At 42.4% G+C, this 19,404-nt stretch overlaps 1 protein-coding gene and 1 long non-coding RNA gene across 12 annotated transcripts in view; both read right to left on the reverse strand.

Annotated features, from left to right (window-relative positions):
• Positions 1-1,848: 1,848 nt before the first annotated feature.
• On the reverse strand, positions 1,849-7,980 carry LOC116271655. The gene is made up of 4 exons (XR_004180295.1): positions 5,717-7,980; positions 4,226-4,264; positions 3,412-3,449; positions 1,849-2,481 (listed from the first exon to the last, which is right to left on the reverse strand). It is a non-coding gene; the product is annotated as an uncharacterized LOC116271655 (long non-coding RNA).
• A 1,507-nt stretch (positions 7,981-9,487) lies between these two features.
• ZNF383 (zinc finger protein 383) overlaps positions 9,488-19,404 on the reverse strand; it is a 31,529-nt gene continuing 21,612 nt past the window's right edge. For 9 of the 11 annotated variants that reach the window (XM_009194296.4, XM_009194294.4, XM_009194289.4 and 6 more), the window contains one exon: positions 14,291-15,745. In XM_009194296.4, coding sequence (XP_009192560.1) covers positions 14,550-15,745 — 1,196 coding nt within the window. In that variant the 3' untranslated portion in view covers positions 14,291-14,549. Of the gene's footprint in view, positions 15,746-19,404 lie in introns of all 11 variants that reach the window. The other 2 variants (XM_003915427.5, XM_003915429.5) reach the window with 1 other exon arrangement.

The following is a 19,404-nucleotide window of genomic DNA, read 5'->3' on the forward strand; positions in this document are numbered from 1 at the left end:
CTGTATTAACTGACTCCCCATTAAGAAAATATATATATACTGACAAATTATATTGTACCCCATAAATTGTATATGTTTGTTCAAAAATATTTCAAAGAATTTTTTTTTGGCTGCTTTTTATCTATCTTCTAAATTGTATATATTTATGGGGTACAAAATGATGGTATGATTTTTCATTACAGTGTGGAATGATGAAATCAAATAACCTACCCATTACCTCAAATACTTGACCTTTTTTTTGTGATGAGAATGCTATTTATCACTTTCATCATCACCTGCTGATGACATCCATGCTAGGGACAGGAAAGGCTCCACACTCCCAACAGACTCCCTCCAATAGACACTGGGGATGTGAAAGTAGATGGGAATAAAGGAGGAAGAGAGAGCAGTGGGGATGTACATAAAATCACCCTCCAGAGCTGTGCTGTCCAATAAGGCAGCCACTTGACACAGGTGGCTGCTGAGCACTTGAAAGACTGCTAAGGCCAGGAGCGGTGCCTCATACCTATAATCCCAGCACTTTGGGAGGCCAAGCCAGATGGATCACTTGACGTCAGGAGTTCGAGACCAGCCTGGACAACATGGTGAAACCCTATCTATACAAAAAATACAAAAATTAGCCGAGTATGGTGGCGAGCACCTGTAGTCTCAGCTACTAGAGAAGCTGAGGTGGGAGAATCACTGGAACCTGGGAGGCGGAGGTTGCAGTGAGACGAGATCATACCACCCACTGCACTCCAGCCGGGGCAACAGAGTGAGACCCTATCACCCTATCTTTAAAAAAAAAAAAAAAGGTCTGGGCACAGTGGCTCACACCTGTAATCCCAGCACTTTGGGAGGCCAAGGCAGGTGGATCAGCTCGGCCTCCCAAAGTGCTGGGATTACAGGCGTGAGCCACCACACCCAGCCTCTTTTTAACTTTTCTAAAGTGACTACTAGAAAATCTAAAATGACGTATGTGTCTGGCACTGTATTTCTACTGGAAACCACTGCTCTAGAGAGAAATGGTCTCTGGGGAGGCAGAAATACGAGAACCACAAGAGAGGTGGATGGAGGGAAGTGACAGACACATCTGGTGGGTACCTTCAGGTGCTGACAGCGGGAACCCAGGAGATTCGGGTGTGGACAGGCCCCATCTATGCAGAGCAGGAGAGGAGCATGGCTGACACTAGGGGTGCTGAGCTGACATACAGAACTATTCAGCTTTATAAACATGTGAAAAACATACCGCTAAGTCACTGACAACCCACAGAACAAATCGTAACAGAAATGAGAAATACACTTAGGAACAAATGAAATGATATATAAATATCCAGTATGAAAACTGGCTGGCTTAAGAAACAAGCCTTTTCTCTCCAATACAAGTTGAAATTATAAGAGAAATGAGGGCCCAAATCAAAAACCCAAGATTGCTGTGATGCTTCATTTTGAAGCAGGAACCTCATTTTCATGCTGGGTTTGAAGGTGCCCTCTACTGTCCCCTCTATTCTTTGCCCTTTTTGATGAAAAGTTGCCTTTCTTGTTAAGTTAGAAATCCGTAGCAGAGAGAAGACTGAGGAAAAACCAAATTTGGGTATTTAAGAAAGTAAAGTTCAAAATGGCCTGCTAAAGAGAATGAATCTTGATGGAAAATATAAAATACTTCTTTTTTTTTTTTTTTTTGAGCGGAGTCTCGCTCACAACAGGCTGGAGTGCAGTGGCGGATCTCAGCTCACTGCAAGCTCCAGCCCCAGTTCCGCCATTCTCGGCCTCAGCCTCCCGAGTAGCTGGGACTACAGAAGCCCGCCACCTCGCCCGGCTAGTTTTTTGTATTTAATAGAGCCGAGGGTTTCACCGTGTTTGCCAGGATGGTCTCGATCTCCTGACCTCGTGATCCGCCCGTCTCGGCCTCCCAAAGTGCTGGGATTACAGGCTTGAGCCACCGCGCCCGGCATAAAATACTTCTTTACGAACATTAAAGAAAATTCTAACAACCAAAATGTTTGGAATTAGGGTAACTGAAATGGCAGTTTAATCCTCCTGAAAGAATTTTAATTTATCACTAACAGTACTTTAAAGCTAGGGGTAGAAAATTATTTTTATAGCTTTTCGCAAGCATTAAAGCTAAAAATCCAAATTCAGGTCTGTCTCTGATGGGAACGCCTCCTAAAAACAGAAGAAGCCTATAGGACTTTAGCCTGGAAACTACTCAGGGAATCTGGAATATTTCCTCAGGGGTTATCTACAATTGAAACCTGGCAGTAATTAAAAAAACAAAACAAAACAAAAAAAAAACAGATAACCTTGGGATACGGCTGGAGGTCTACAGGTGGGTCATTTTATATCCTGAAGTCTAAACAAGATGATTATGGCCCCTTCAAATGATGTAAACAAAAGGAGAATAAATTGGAAGAGAGCACAGATGAGTGGTTTACAGGGAGTACCTGCTTTTTTTCCTCTGGTTTTCAGGTCTCTTTGTTGCTGAGGGATCCAGCCCCAGCTCTAGACCAAGAAATGGGAAGATTTTAGAGTGACTAGTGATCTATCATCTACAATTATTAAATATTCTCAGCAGTTTATGCAAAAGATAACAAAACCACTGCAGATAACTAAGACTAGGTAATACATATCTGTTTCCCAAATACCTACCCACAAGCTGAACAATTTTTTTTTTTTTTTGAGACAGAGTCTTGCTACATTGCCCGGGCTGGAGTGCAACGGCAAGATCTCAGCTCACTGAAATCGCTACCTCCTGGGTTCAAGCGATTCTCCTGCCTCAGCCTCCCAAGTAGCTGGGATTACAGGCGTGCACCACCACACCTGGCTAATTTTTGTATTTTTAGTAGAGATGGGGTTTTGCCATGTTGGCCAGCCTAGTCTCAAACTCCTGACCTCAGGTTATACACCCACCTCAGCCTCCCAAAGTGCTGGGATTACAGGCGTGAGCCACCGGGCCCGGCCAAGCCGAACGGTTCTAAGCCGCTGGGATCATTGCCTCTATTACCACCACGACATCAGGTCACAACCAAACCATCAAGCATGAAACAGACAGAATGTTTCCACTCCTAATCCACTGTGTGGAAAAGCCCAGAGCTTACCCATTGGGGCGCTGCATCAGAAGAGGCGCACATGCACCGGGGTGTGCGTTTGAAGGGAGCGATCAGACTTCCATCCCCACAGCTCCTCTGTTCATGGGCACTGCAGTCTGTGGCCTCATGTCCTTTGGGGGACATAGTGGGAAGGTAACCCACATGCCAGTGGAAAGAGACACTGTGGGACTTTGCCCTGATTTCTCAGGTGCCTTTTCTCTTTTCCCTTTGGGTTATATGGACATCCCCACTGTCCGCCTGACCACTCTCGTGCAGCCCAAAACCATAGCCTAAGTCATCAGCTAGGCCTTTCTTGGTGTAACTACTGAAAGGTGAGTCTTACCTGTTCAACCTCTAGAGAGATTCATCCAAAATCTGGACCTACAAGAATAAAAAAACAAAATTTGCCTGAGTATGTTTGGCCTCTCCCTTCTGTGGGACCCCCTTAAGAACCATCAGCCCCTCTTTGCTCAACAACTCCTTGTGACCCTCCTTCAGGATCACAGGGCAAATCCCACTGGCTCCACACACTATAGCACAGTACAGACACACAGAGAAAAAGACCCAAGAGAACCCACTTTAATACAAAGTCAGGGAGGGGTGTCACCATGAAATGTTCAAGCTTGCAGTGGGTGGCAGAGGTAGTGCGTCCTGAGACTCCAGATCCTAGTGGAGGTGGGAGGCGGACATTAGGCTTTGAGGAGACGTGTAGGCCAAATTACATCTGTGCAAACTCACGCACAATGAAATTTACGCCAGGTCGGGTGAGGTGGTTTAGAAATGACAGAAAGCAGAGGAAGAGGCTGACAATATGGGCTTCTCTATAAAGTATGAGGACAGTAAATGACAGCAACAGTCCCGGAAGTGTTTATAGCACATTCCTTCAATTAACAGGGCAGTTAGAGCAGCAAGGACCAGATGGGGGCCAGGCACTTCCCCTGGGGCAACCGATGTAAACTTGGAAATCAGTCACCCTCGGTGTCACCATTTTCCTCTCGATGAATTAAATATACAGAGAAGTTCACTGATGGGTTTGGCATCAGAAAGCTGATAAAGGCTGGCTCTGAACCTAAACAGCGGCTGTTGGTTTCCCAGGCATATACCGAACGCTCATTGACTAAAAATCACCCTCACTTGATAAGCGCAAAGAAACTCACATTCCACATCCAAGTTATCTGTTCTGGTGGGTATTTGCTCTGTAAATTACATACGACAGAAGAAAAAGAAAATGAAAACTCAGGAAAGTAAACACACTTCTAAACTCATGAATGGTAAAATACAGGAATACAATCCCCTTGAGAATTCATCAGAATATCCAAAGAAAATGCAATATACATGAGGGTAAAAAGGCCATTTGGCAAAGCCTGCAAAGTGAGTCAAAAATCTGGTTTACAAGGATTTGTAAAAAAATACGTATATACGTACGTGTGTGTGTATATATATGTATATATGTATGTGTATATATATGTATATATGTGTGTCTGTGTGTGTATATATATATATTTTTTTTTAGACTGAGTCTCGCTCTATGCCCAGGCTGGAGTGCAGTGGCACAATCTCAGCTCGGCTCACTGAAACCTCCGCCTCCCAGGTTCAAGCAATTCTCCTGCCTCAGCCTCTTAAGTAGCTGGGATTACAGGTGCCCGCCACCACGCCCGGCTGATTTTTGTATTTTCAGTAGAGACAGGGTTTCACCAAGTTGGCCACGCTAGTCTTGAACACCTGACCTCAAGTGATCCACCCGCCTAGGCCTCCCAAAGTGCTAGGATTACAGGTGTGAGCCACCGCGCTCAGCCCACCAAGATTTTAAAGGAGTTAAGAAGACAGAATCATTACCGTTATAAAAAAAATCAAAACCCACTTTGGGAGGCCGAGGCGGGCAAACCACGAGGTCACGAGATCAAGATCATCCTGGCCAACATGGTGAAACCCCATCTCTACTAAAAATACAAAAGTTAGCTGGGTGTGGTGGCACGCGCCTATAATCCCACCTACTCAGGAGGCTGAGGTAGGAGAATCACGTGAATCCGGGAGGTAGGGGTTGCAGTGAGCCGAGATCATGCCACTGCACTCCAGACTGGCAACAGAGCCAGACTCCGTCTCAAAAAAAAAAAAAAAAAATCAAAACTAGGATTATATTTCATAAAGGAAATCCCAATACATCCTTCGCTGGCTGTTTCTTTCACAAAAGTTACTCTATATATTATACGTGCCCCAAAAATAAGATTTTAAAGAAATTGGGGGAGAAACTGCTACTGAGGTACCAAAACCAGGAATTTAATTCCTTTAAAACAATTCCAAAGTAACTTGCTATGCCTTTCACAGAAACAGAAACGTCTCAAAATAAGTGTTTTATTAAGCCTGAGAAGTTGCTGTTGTTAGGACAATCAAAACTAAAAATTGCTTTATTTAGTAACAACAACAACAACAACAAAAAGCCATTTTAACTGGCTGTCCTTATCGAACACATCCCACTAAATAATACAACTGGCAAAAAGTGGGAAATTTTAAAGGTCGGGGAGCCATATTATAAACATAATCTAAACCAAGAGTTTATTTTATTTAATAAACCTAAACCCGGCAGTCACTCCCTCCCCTCGGGGCATTCTGCAACAAAACACCTGCTGAAAAATAAAAGGATGTTTTACCTGAGTGGGCTGAAAAGTCCCCGTTTTTATACCTTTAATCTCTAGATCCTATGGGTCAGAGGTCGTGAAACTACATCAGCCCCAGTCCGGGCGCCCATGAGACCCGTGGACGGCCAGGGAACGGCCTGGACGCAGCCTGGGCCCCAGTTTCTGCCGTGGCGATGGCCGACTGAAGGCCAGGACTCCCCGACGCTGACCCTCCAGCGTCCCATGTTTGGCAGACGCTCGGCCGCACACCCCAAAGTTGCTGAGCCACGATTCCCGCTGTGCGCCTGGATGGCGCCTGCAGACCCAGCGTGCGCTGGGCTCCTGGATACTTAGGGGCGGGCTTCCGGAAACGGTGACCAATGGGAAACGCGACCAGCTGTTAATAGGCAGACAGTCTGTATCCAGGCAACACAGAAAGAAGGGAAAGTGGCAGTCACACTTAAGTAGACAGATCTTTTAGCCAATGGATGTGCAAGATAGGGGAGGTTTGCTCCATACTGGGCACTAAGAAGCGCTTGGGCCGACCCGCCTCCAAGTCCTGGGAGGACAGTTCAAATTATGGAGGAGGGGGCAGGTGCTAGGCAGCAGTGGCAAGGGGAGTAGCGGGGAGTAGGGGGAGCACGAGATCATGTACCTTTGCCGCTCAGATTACCAAGCCTGTGACTGAGAATCGGTGTCTTCCTTGCAAGGTTTCAATCTGAGGCTCTTGGGAAGAGGGCAGAGTTGGAGACTGATGGAAGCGCGGTGGGGAGAGGAGCGGGTGAAGGGAGAGTGGAGAATGTGTCAGTCAGGCGGTGTCTTTATTCCTGGCACCTCACTTAGCCTGCTCGAGTTTCTCAATCTATTCCAGGAGCACTCTCTTGACCCTGCAGGGGCCTGAAAGGGAATGTTGGTCGCCAGTGTCTGCTTTCTTGGACTGGATTGGAAATGGTCCCACGAATTTAGGCATTATGATACATTGCTGCTTTTAGACTCACTTGGTTTTTACATTGTGCTTTCTTTTCCCCTTTCCCTTCAGGAATTTGAAATGTTCTCTTTGCTTCATCTATTTAATTATATATGATTGCCTTGAAGATTTCGGCTTGAATTAAAATTACATATATGTTTTTTGCCTGTCTTTATTATTAAAAAATAATAAAATAACACATGTTCATAATGAAAATGAAGTATTACAAATAAATATAAAGGAAAGGCATTATTCCCCCTCCAGTTCCACTCTTGAAATAACGAGTTAACAAGATGATGAGCATCTTCCCATGATATTCTCCACGATTCATGTATTTGCACACACACAGAAGCATATACAGTAGTCCCCCTTTATCCATGGTTCTACTTGCCACAGTTTCAGTTACCCACAGTAAATTGTGGTCTGAAAATATTAAATGCAAGATTCCCGAAAGAAACAGTTCATAAGCTTTAAATTGTGGGCTGTTCTGAGTAGCGTGATGAAATAGCTCACTGTCCTGCTTTGTTCTGCCTGCGATATGAACAATCCCTTTGTTCAGCAGATGCATGCTGTATGCGCTACCCATAGTCTGTGAGTAGCCAACTTGGTTATCAGAATGACTGCCGCAGTATCACAGTGCTTGTGTTTAAGTGACTCTAATTTTACCTGATGGCCCTAAAATGCAAGAGTAGTGATGCTGCCAATTTAGATATGTAGAACAGGAGCCCTAAAGTGTTTTCTTTAAGTGAAAATGTGAAAATTCTTGACTGAATAAGGAAAATAAGTCGTATGCTGAGGTTGCTAAGATCTGTGGTAAGAACAAATCTAGCTGTGACAGTGTAAGGAGGAAAAAGAAATTTCTGCTAGTCTTGTTCGTTGAACCCCAAGCTCTAAAAAGTACAGCCACATGTGTGATAAGTGCTTAGTTAAGATAAAAAAAAAAAAATTAAATTTGTGCTTGGAAAACAAGCAGAAGTGTGTTCTGATTGACAGCAATTGGGTCAAAACTATCCACACTTTCAGACATCCACTGCGGGTCTTAGAACACATCTCCTGCAGATAAGCGAGGGCTACTATGTAACGTTTCCTTTTTCATTATAAAGCATTTTCCTTTTTTAATGTAACAATTTGCCTCAGATACCACTTCGGGTACAAAGATATTAGGATACCTTTATAGAAGATAAGGAGTTAACTCATTCTTTCTAAGAGTTAAAGTATCTTCCAGTATCTTCCATTATATGAGTATTTAAGATGTTAAAGTACTTTTGCACCAAAAATAATGCTAATTTTTTTTTTTTTTGAGATGGAGTTTCACTCTTATACCCCAGGCTGGAGTCCAATGGTGTGATCTTGGCTCACTGCAAACTCCGCCTCCCCGGTTCAAGCAATTCTCTTGCCTTAGCCTCCCAAGTAGCTGGGCTTACAAGTGTGTGCCACCACGCCCTGCTAATTTTTGTATTTTTAGTAGAGACGGGGTTTCACCATGTTGGCCAGGCTGGTCTCAAACTCCTGACCTGAAGAGATCCACCCACCTCAGCATCCCAAGGTGCTGGAATTACAGACGTCAACCACCACGCCTGGCCTGTAAATATTATTTTACTTATATGAGTTTTTACTTCTGCTGGGACAAATCGCACGAGTAAACAAATACATGTGTATGTAATGTAATATATGTGTATATATAATTATATATGTGAATATACAACTTAATATATACATGTACATAAAATAACATAAACAATTTAACATATACACAAATATAGGCTGGGTGCAGTGAGTCACTCCTATAATCCTAGTACTTTGGGAGGCCAAGGCAGGGGATTGCTTGAACCCAGGAGTTTGAGACCAGCCTAGGCAACACAGTGAAACCCCATCTGTACAAAAAACACAAAAATTAGCTGGGTGTGGTGGCATGCACCTGTAATCCCAGCTACTTGGGACGCTGAAGTGGGAGAATCATTCGAGCCCAACAGGCAGACTTTGCAGTTAGCCGAGATCATGCCACTGTACTCCAGCCTGGGTGACACAGTGAGACTCCATCTCAAACAAAAAGTCAAAAACAAGTGATGCTGGTGAGGCTGTGGAGAAAAGAGAATGCTTATACACTGTTGGTGAGAGCGTAAAATAGTCCAGCCAGTGTGAAAAGCAGCCTGGAGATTTCTCAAAGAACTTAAGGCCGGGCGCGGTGGCTCAAGCCTGTAATCCCAGCACTTTGGGAGGCCGAGACGGGCGGATCACGAGGTAAGGAGATCGAGACCAGCCTGGCTAACACGGTGAAACCCCGTCTCTACCAAAAAAATACAAAAAACTAGCCGGGCAAGGTGGCGGGCGCCTGTAGTCCCAGCTACTCGGGAGGCTGAGGCAGGAGACTGGCGTAGACTCAGGAGGCGGAGCTTGCAGTGAGCTGAGATCCGGCCACTGCACTCCGGCCTGGGCGACAGAGCGAGACTCCGACTCAAAAAAAAAAGAACTTAAAACAGAGCTACCATTTGACCCAGCAATCCCATTACTGTGATCTACCCAAAAGAAAAGAAATCATTCTACCAAAAAGACAAATGCACTTGTATGTTTATCGCAGCACTCTTCACAATAGCAATGATATGGAATCAACCCAGGTGCCCATCAATGGTAGACTGGATAAAGAAAACGTGGTACATCAAACTTATCCAACCCACGCCCCATAGGCTGCACGTGGCCCAGGATGGCTTTGAATGCAGCCCCGCAATCCACCCTCATCCAAAATGCACAGCAATGATTGGACATGTTGGCTATATTTTAAAGACCCTTCAACTAGGAAGTAAAGGGTATAAATGAATGAACAGTGATACTGCAGCAGATAGGATAATAGTCCAAGTTTATTTATAAAATATATCCCATTCTGTCAAATACTGCTAAAAAAAGAAGGGTTCATCTAGAAGATGTTGAGGTTACATCATACATTTTCATTGACAGAATTTCGGTTATTTGAACTTTAGCAATCTCATGTGAATTATATTGTATTGTATTCCAAAAATCCCATGCTATCCACATCTATTTGGTTCCTGAGTTTAGATACTAAGAAATACTGTTACCTAAATCAATTTGATTTTTAACTTTCAGAAAGTAGAAAGTTTATCAGAATTGGTTTTTCCTAAATTCATGTGACAAATACTTATTTTCAATGGGTTACTAGATTTGATTTGCTAATTTATAATGTTGTATTTTCATAACTGTTTCTGGACAAATTGTTTTGGGTTCTTCTATAGGTTTTAACATCAGGATTATGACAAATTCATAAAAATAGATAATTTGCTATCTCAGTCTATGTCCTGGAAGAGTTTCCCAAGACATTTCATACATTTCACTTATAAAAATCACTACCTTGGTGTCTTTTTTAGTGCAGCAATTTGACATTTAAAATATATTTTAAGAAAATGTTTATTTTATTTATTTTTGAGACAGAGTTTCACTCTTGTTGCCCAGGCTGGAGTGCAGTGGCGCGATGCCTGCTCACCACAATCTCTGCCTCCCGGGTTCAAACCTTTCTCCTGCCTCAGCCTCCCGAGTAGCTGGGATTACAGGCATGAGCCACCACACCTGGCTAATTTTTTGTATTTTTGTAGAGATGAGGTTTCTCCATGGTGGTCAGGCTGGTCTCAAATCCCCGACCTCAGGTGATCCGCCCGCCTTGGCCTCACAAAATGCTGGGATTACATGTGGAGCCATCGTGCCTGGCCGGTCTTATTTTTTAAATAAGTTTATTCTGGAGAGAAGTCTATTAAGATTTTATACCTCCAGTTAATTCTGATGTCATCAACTTACTAAAAATCACAGACATTTTCCAGATTTTCAGATATATTACAAAAATGTCTATAATACTAACTTTTAAGTTTGTTGTTTTTAAATTTTTTTTTTTTTTTGTAGAGATGAGGGGAGGGGGGGTCTCACTATGTTACCTAGACTGGTCTTGAACTCCTGGCCTCAAGCCATTCTCCTACCTCAGCCTCCCAAAGTGGTGGAATTACAGGCATGAGCCACTGCACCCAGCCTTAAGTTTTTAAATTGAGATCAAATTCACACAGCATAATATTCACCCTTTTAAAGTGTATAGTTGAGTGACCTGTAGTATATAAACAAAATTGTACAATCTTTACCCATTCCACATTTTCATTACCCCAAATAATACAGCTCCTTTAAGTTTAAATATATAGTCATTTCAATTTCTCATACACAATATTGTTTGTCATCCTTATTTCACCTCTGGAATAATTAAAGTTTGTCTCCTTTTTTTTCCTCTTTCATCAAATATCAAATTTTGGATTTAGATCCAGTTTTTTTCTTTCAATTATTTCTGCCTTTTAAAATAATACTACCTCCTTCCTCCCACAATTCATTTCAGCTTGTTTTAGTTTCTTGGGTTCTATATTTTATTCTTCCTAGAATACAATATATGCATGGACATTAGGTTATAAAACTTCCAATACAACTTTTACTGCCACTCGCGGGTTTTTCAATTGTTTTCATTTTCGTGTACATTTAAATAATGTATATTTTAGGGATTTATTCCTTAGTCCATGTTAATTAAGAGGGAATATTGAATTAATAATCAGATATTTGATGGCTATCCTATTGTACTGCTTCTTCTGGTCAAATAATGTGGCCAGTAAGTTTTCTGCGTTTTGGGGGGAAATATTAGAAAAAAAGTTATAATCTCTTCCTGCTTTTTTGACAGCTGTGCTTTCTACTACTCATCATATTTACAGGGTTTCAGATTGGTATGCTTTTATTTATGTATTTTGAGACACAGTCTCGCTCGGTCACCCAGTCTGGAGCGTGCAGTGGCGCAATCTCAGCTCACTGTAACCTCTAACTACCAGGTTCGAGCAATCCTCCCACCTCAGCCTGCTGAGTAGCTAGGATTACAGGTGTGCAACACCATGCCTGGCTAATTTTTTTTTTGTATTTCTAGTAGAGACGGGGTTTCACCATGTTGGCCAGGCTGGTCTCGAACTCCTGACCTCAAGTGATCCACCCACCGTGGCCTCCCAAAGTGCTAGGATTACAGGTGTGAGCCACCATGCCCGGCCTCAGACTGGTATTCTTTATGTAAAGATGAAGTCTGAGCAAAGACTATGCACACATACTTTTTCTCTTCCTTTTAAAATTCCATGCTAAATAATAATGATGGGGAAAGTCTTCGTTATACTCATTACAAGTGTTTCTCTTTTTCCACCATGAATTATAAATTTCCCAAAGGTAAACAACATGGTTAAAATCCTTTCCATAAATCCTAATGAAGATACTTATGATAATGAATATATCACTGATAATAGTGGAAAACTTTTACTAAACCTATATTATGTGATAACAGTTTGAGGTACTTTACATTTATTAATTCATTGACTCTTCACAGCAATCCAATACATACAGCCTGATTATATATACCTAGACATAATTTTTTAAAACACCACTAATGGCCAGGTGCAGTGGCTTATGCCTGTAATCCCAGCACTTTGGGAAGCCAAGGCGGGAGGATCATGAGGTCAGGAGTTCGAGAGCAGCCTGGTCAATATGGTGAAACCCTGTCTCTACTAATAATACAAAAATTAGCTGGGCATGGTGGTGCATGCCTGTAATCCCAGCTACTCGGGAGGCTGAGGCAGAAGACTCACTTGAACTCGGGAGGCAGAGGTTGCAGTGAACCGAGATTGCGCCACTGCCCTCCAGCCTGAGCAACAGAGTGAGACACAGTCTCAAAAAACAAAACACCACTAATATCTTTAAGAAAAAATAATTGTCCGGGCGTGGTGGCTCATGCCTGTAATCCCAGAACTTTGGGAGGCCGACGCAGGTGTATCACGAGGTCAGGAGTTCGAGACCAGCCTGGCCAACATAGTGAAATCCTGTCTCTACTAAAATTACAAAAATTAGCCAGGCATGGTTGCATGTGCCTGTAGTCTCAGCTACTAGGGAGGCTGAGGCAGGAGAATCACTTGAACCCGGGAGGCAGCAGTTGTGGTGAGTCGAGATCATGCCACTGCACTCCAGCCTAGACAACAGAGTGAGACTCTGTCTCAAAAAAAAAAAAAAAAAGAGAAGAAAAACAACAACAAAAATTAATACCTGGATTGATAAACAACACTTTCATAACAGTGTCACTTTCTAGTATGGCATTGGGATTAGGACTGATGGAAAGGAACAAAACAAGCTCACAAGGAGAAAATGTGGATAATTTTGGCAATTAAAATAAATGTTTTAAAAGTAAAAATGAGCATCCAATGAGGTCAGCTTTTTTTTTTTTTTTTGAGACAGAATCTCACTCTGTCCTCCAGGCTAGAGTGCAGAGGCACCATCTCAGCTCACTGCAACCTCCGCCTCCCAGGTTCAAGCGATTCTCCTGTCTCAGCCTCCCAAGTAGCTGGGATTACAGGCGCATGCCACCACGTCCAGCTACTTTTTTGTATTTTTAGTAGAGACAGGGTTTCACTGTGTTAGCCAGGATGGTCTCAATCTTCAGACGCTGTGATCTGCCCACCTCGGCCTTCCAAAGTGCTGGGATTACAGGCATGAGCCACTGTGCCCAGCCGAGGTCAGCTTTTATAGCTGCAAAAATTCAGAGGCAACCATAATGGGAAGAGTCATTTTAAAGTCATTAAATATATCATGAAAATAAAAAAAATTTATATTTACTGAAATGGCACTCATGAAATCTTTGGCATGATAAAAGCAGTGAAAGGTACGGCATGCATATCATAATTACACTTCCTTAAAAAAGCACAGTATAGCATGATTTTCTCTACCAAACTGAGAATAGCCATCTATAAGTATGATTACAATTAAGTTTGGCTTTCTGGCAAGTTTTTGTTTTGTGATTTTGGCTTGACAATTAAAAATGTAAATTTGTAAAATAAAAAGGCTGGCCGCAGTGGCTCACGCCTGTAATCCCAGCACTTTCGGAGGCCCAGGCGGGTGGATCACCTGAGGTCGGGAGATGGAGACCATCCCGGCTAACATGGTGAAACCCCATCTCTACTAAAAATACAAAAAATTACCTGGGTGTTGTGACACATGCCTGTAATCCCAACTACTTGAAAGGCTGAGGCAGAAGAATCGCTTGAACCTGGGAGGTAAAGGTTGTGATGAGCCACGATTGCACCATTGCACTCCAGCCTAGGTAACAAGAGCGAAACTCCGTCTCAATAAAAAAGGAATAAAGCCAGGTGCAATTGCTCACGCCTATAATCCCAGCACTTTGGGAAGCCAAGGCAGGTGGATCACCTGAGGTCAGGAGTTCGAGACTATCCTAACCAACATGGAGAAACCCCATCTCTACTAAAAATACAAAATTAGCAGGGCGTGGTGGCACACGCCTGTGATCCCAGCTACTCAGGAGGCTGAGGCAGGAGAATTCCTTGAAGCCGGGAGGCAGAGGTTGTAGCGAGCCAAGATTACGCCACTGTACTCCAGCCTGGGCAACAGAGTGAAACTCCGTCTCAAAAAATATACAAAATAATAATAAAATAAAAAGATTAACACCGACTTTAAAAAGTTAAACCTCCACAAGGAATTTAAAAATATTAAAGGTCACACAATTCAAATGGTGTGATACTGGTGCAAACACAAATACACAGATCAGAAAAGATTGCCCTAAAAACACAAGCAAATATAAACAAGAGTATAATGTGTCACCAAGAAAGTAGAACAAAACAATGAACCAAAGAATTACAGAACAGCTGGCATTGGTATGTGACTGGAGGAGAGAGGGAATGTCAATTTAGACTCCGAATTTATAACCTGGAGTGAAATACATTGGATACAAAATTTAAATACAAAGTTTTAAAAAAACTGTGGAAGAGGGTAAGTATCAGACATGATTTTTGGTTTAAAAAATGAAAAAGGTGACAGGGGCTTTAATTTTTATTATTCATTAGTATGAATTCCCTGATGACGAATGAGATCTGAGCCACTACTAAATGCCTTCCCACATTCCTTACAGTTATAGGGCTTTTCACCAGTGTGAATTCTCAGATGTCGAGTAAGGTTTGAGCATTTATTAAAGGCCTTTCCGCATTCATTACATTCATATGGCTTTTCATCCGTATGAATTCTCTGATGCTGGAAAAGTTGTGAGTTCTGAGTAAAGGCCTTCCCACATTCAAGACATTCAAAGGGTTTCTCACCAGCGTGAATTCTCTGATGTTGACGAAGCTGTGAGCTCTGAGTAAAAGCCTTTCCGCATTCCTTACAATCATAGGGTTTCTCACCAGTGTGAATTCTCTGATGATTAGTAAGTGCTGAGCCACTACTAAAGGCTTTGCCACATTCCTTGCACTCATAGGGTTTCTCACCAGTATGAATTCTCTGATGTTGAACAAGCTTTGAGCTCTGGGTAAAGGCTTTGCCACATTCCTTACATTCATAGGGTTTCTCACCTGTATGAATTCGCACATGCTGAAAAAGTTGTGAGCTTTTAGTAAAGGCTTTCCCACATACCTTACATGCATAAGGCTTTTCACCGGTGTGAATTCGCTGATGGTCAATAAGATTTGAGCAATAACTAAAGGCCTTCCCACATTCCTTACATTCATAGGGTTTCTTACCGGTATGGATTCTCTGATGTTGAGAAAGGTATGAGCTACAACTGAAGGCCTTTCCACACTCCTTACATTCAAAGGGTTTTTCGCCAGTATGAATTTTCAGATGCCGAGTAACATGTGAACCACAACTAAAGAACTTCCCACACTCTTTGCATTCATAAGATTTTTCACCAATATGAATTCTCTGATGTTGAATAAATTGTGAGTTCTGACTAAAGGCCTTTCCACATTTCTTACATTCAAAGGGTCTGTCTTCATTATTCATTATTTGCTGGAGAGTAAGGAATGTCTGTTGAATAAATGTGGGCATGTATTCCGGAGTGAATATTTCTTGACTGAAATGCCCATTTGGATATCCCAGTTGTTTTGCAAGGTGGCTTCTATATTCCAAAACATCTCCAAAACTGGAGTACTCAAGGCCATGCTTTGTAAGTCCCATTATCTCCCTCTGGCATAATTCTATTTCATAAACTTCCTTCTTTAGAGATAATAACTTGGTTTCACACATTGATTCCAGATCTGAAAGAAAATAAAATGGTAAATGTTTTTTCCTATTTGTGAAAAGTTAAACTTTTATAATAGAAATGGAAAAATTAAAGAATAGTATCTACTAGGAAATGACACAGGGTTCACAAGGATATCTGTGTTATCTGAAAAAATGGACAAGAAAGACAAATAAATTAGTAAGATAATGCGGGAAGCAGGGGAAGGTAACTATGCAAATAAGTTACTACAATGATACTCAAATACGGATGTGGATCAGAATCACCTGGAAAGGCTGGTAAATATACAATGGTTGGGCTATTTTCCATATTAAAACATGACTAGCCATATATATGATATATGACATACATGTCATATATGATATACATATATCCATATAAGTATGCATGTGTGTATATAAGTATATCATACAATATGTGTAACATGAAGTGGGTCATTTTCTAGCCTCCATTAAAGGTCTCCTGAGAGAAATAAATGCGTACGGGGAAGATTCCTTGGCTCTCAGGTATAATAAAGCCCCACACTGAGCTTCAAAAACACCTGGAATTTCCTGACAGGAGGTCTTTGTTATGCTAATAAGGTAGTTCAAAGTGGGACCTTAGAAAGCTTCAGGGTGGGGTCTGATTACCTGAAACACTAGCTTGTGATTAGAAGGTTGGGATTTTCAGCTGCCTGATCTCTGAGGAGAGAGAGGCTAGAGATTGAGTGGCCAGGGATTTAATCAATTGTGCCTGTGTAATAAAACCTCAAAAAAAATGCTGAGCAGTAAACTCAGTGGAGCTTTCTGGTTGGTAAACGCATCGATGTGATAGGAGCAGGACAAACTGACTCCAAAGGGAGAGGGCATGGAAACTCTGTCCAGTTCCAGATCTTGCTCAAACATGTATCCTTTATAATAAAACTGTAGCTTTAAATACAGAGCTTTCCTGTTTTCTATGAGTCACTCTAACAAATTATTGAACCTGAGACCTTGGAAACCCCTTAATTTATTGCTGTTAGCTGGCTGACCTGCAGGTGGCCCAGGGACTCCCAAGACTTGCAGCTGGCATCTGAAGTGAGGACAGTACTATGGGAGACTATGAGGGCTGCACATTCTGAATAGTGTCAGAGGTGAACTGCAGTATACCCAGTTGGGGTGGAAACAGAATAAGTTCTTTAATAAAGGATACAGTGGATACAATATGAATGTGGTGGCCGGGCATGGTGGCTCACGCCTGTAATCCCAGCACTTTGGGAGGCCAATGCAGGCAGATCACCTGAGGTCAGGAGCTCCAGACTAGCCTGGCCAGCATGGTGAAACCCCGTCTCTACTAAAAATACAAAAATTAGCTGGACATGGTGGCATGTGCCTGTAATGCCAGCTACTCGGGAGGCTGAGGCAGGAGAACTGCTTGAACCCAGGAGGCGGAGGCTGCAGTGAGCTGAGATCGCGCCACTGCACTACAGCTGGGTGACAGAGTGAGACTCCGTCTCAAAATCAAAAAGAAATTGGTGACAGTGGGTTATTCACATGAGGGAAGAGCTAGATGTCAGTCTAATGTATTGAACTAATTTGATGTAAGTGTGTAAGTGGCAGATAGGGAAACTCAGAATATTTTATATGCTGGGGATTTAATGGAAATATTGTTTGCCTTGGAATTTTGAGATGCTGATCTTATGGGAGAGGAGACTTGCTCATGTACCACCACAGTGAATGAGAGAGAAGACAGCTAAAGTTTAAGGAAGATGGAAAGAAATTAAGACACAGTACAACATACTGCCATAGAAAGATAACAGGAACCAGAAGCAGATTGATGAGAGCTGGCTGCCAATTCTGATACTTAATTGTTGTGTGCCACAAGCAATTATTTAACCTCTAAGCTACCATTTCTTCACCTGTAAAAGGGCAATAGTCCCTAACTCATGATTACTGGGGGGTTACAGGAAAACGCATATACATGTTTTGGAGTAAAGGGTTCAGGTATTATTATGAAACAATTTCTTACTAAAAATGGGGATATTAGGCAAATTAAATGGTTTGAAGATATCAAAATGAAGCCTATTGGAGTATCTCAAAACAGGAAGAGGGAATTAATTCCAACACAATCTTTTTCCTCCTATCTCTATATGATCTTGCAATAACTTTTTTTTTTGAAACAGAGTCTCACTCTGTCACCAGGCTGGAGTGCAGTGGTGCAATCTCAGCTCACTGCAACCTCCGACTCCAGGGTTCAAGCAATTCCCCTGCCTCAACCTTCCGCGTAGCGGAGACTACAGGCATGCACCACCACGCCCGTCTAATTTTTTGTATTTTAGAAGAGATGGGGTTTCACCATGTTGGCCAGGATGGTCTTGATCTCCTGACCTTGTGATCCACCCACCTTGGCCTCCCAAAGTGCTGGGATTACAGGCGTGAGCCACCGTGCCCGGCAGATCTTGCAGTAACTTTTATCTAGTTAAGCTCCCAAGTAAAGTTTTAAAACTGCCCTCTTCTGTCTTCCACTGCCAATGTCATCTTCCAAAGCAGAATCAACTCTTTATCCAGACCAGTGAAGTAGCCTCCTCAACCAGTCTCCCCACCAAGCTCTCTCACCCTTTAATCTATTCAGGGAATAATATCATTTGGCTTAGGCTTCCACAGCTCATAGTCCAAACTCCTCACAATCTCCTGCAAAGGCTGAATGCTGTGGTTCCTGCCTGTCTGTCCAAACCCTGACTCACACTCCACTCCTACTTGATCCTGGGGCCCACCAACACAGGCTTTTAGTCTTTCAAACACACCAAGCTTTTCCCCATCAGAGCCTTCACAGGGATTCTTCTCTCTGCCTGGAGTTTTCTTCTTTAGTAAAACATTAAACAAGACCTAGTGGCAAGCCTAGTACTACAATAATTCTGAAGTAGGAATGAGCATAAATATTTCAATATGCCTACAATAACAGTAACATAACATGAACGTATCTGATTTCCATTAATGTCAAAGTCACAGGAACGACTACTACTACTACTACTATGGTTTGTCCCATACACCATGATAGCAAGAAATGTTATATCTCAATTAGAGGTTATTAAATATAAAGACGTATTTTTGAGCTGGGCACAGTGGCTCATGCCTGCAATCCCAGCACTTCAGGAGGCTGAGGCAGGCGAATCACAAGGTCATGAGTTCAAGACCAGCTTGGCCAATATGGTGAAACCCCATCTATACTAAAAATACAAAAATTAGTCGGGCACACTGGCAGGCTCCTGTAATCCCAGCTACCCAGACAGCTGAGGCAGGAGAATTGCTTGAACCTCGGGGGTGGAGGTTGCAGTGAGCCGAGATCACACCACTGCACTCAAGCCTGGATGACAGAGTGAGATTGTCTCAAAAAAAAAAAAAAGAAAAAGAAAAGATGTATTTTTGATTCTCATCCAAGTTCATGGACTCCCTGAATTCTACCTAAAGGAATCCAAAGTTAGGAACCCCTAGAGCAAGAATGATCCTTTACAAACATGATCATGTCACTCTGCTAAATCATTCAATGGATTTACACCTCATTTGGAATAAAATTCAAGGTCCACAAGACCCAAAATCATCTACAGGTACACCTAATTCTCACCCTGACCTGCACCCAGCATGCAAACACTCATAAGCCTGCTACTTCCCTGATCTCCTCTTCTACAATTCCCACTTTGCTCATTCAATTTCAGCCACA

Source organism: Papio anubis, chromosome 20, assembly GCF_008728515.1.
Source record: "Papio anubis isolate 15944 chromosome 20, Panubis1.0, whole genome shotgun sequence".
In the NCBI taxonomy this organism is placed as follows: Eukaryota; Metazoa; Chordata; class Mammalia; order Primates; family Cercopithecidae; genus Papio; species Papio anubis.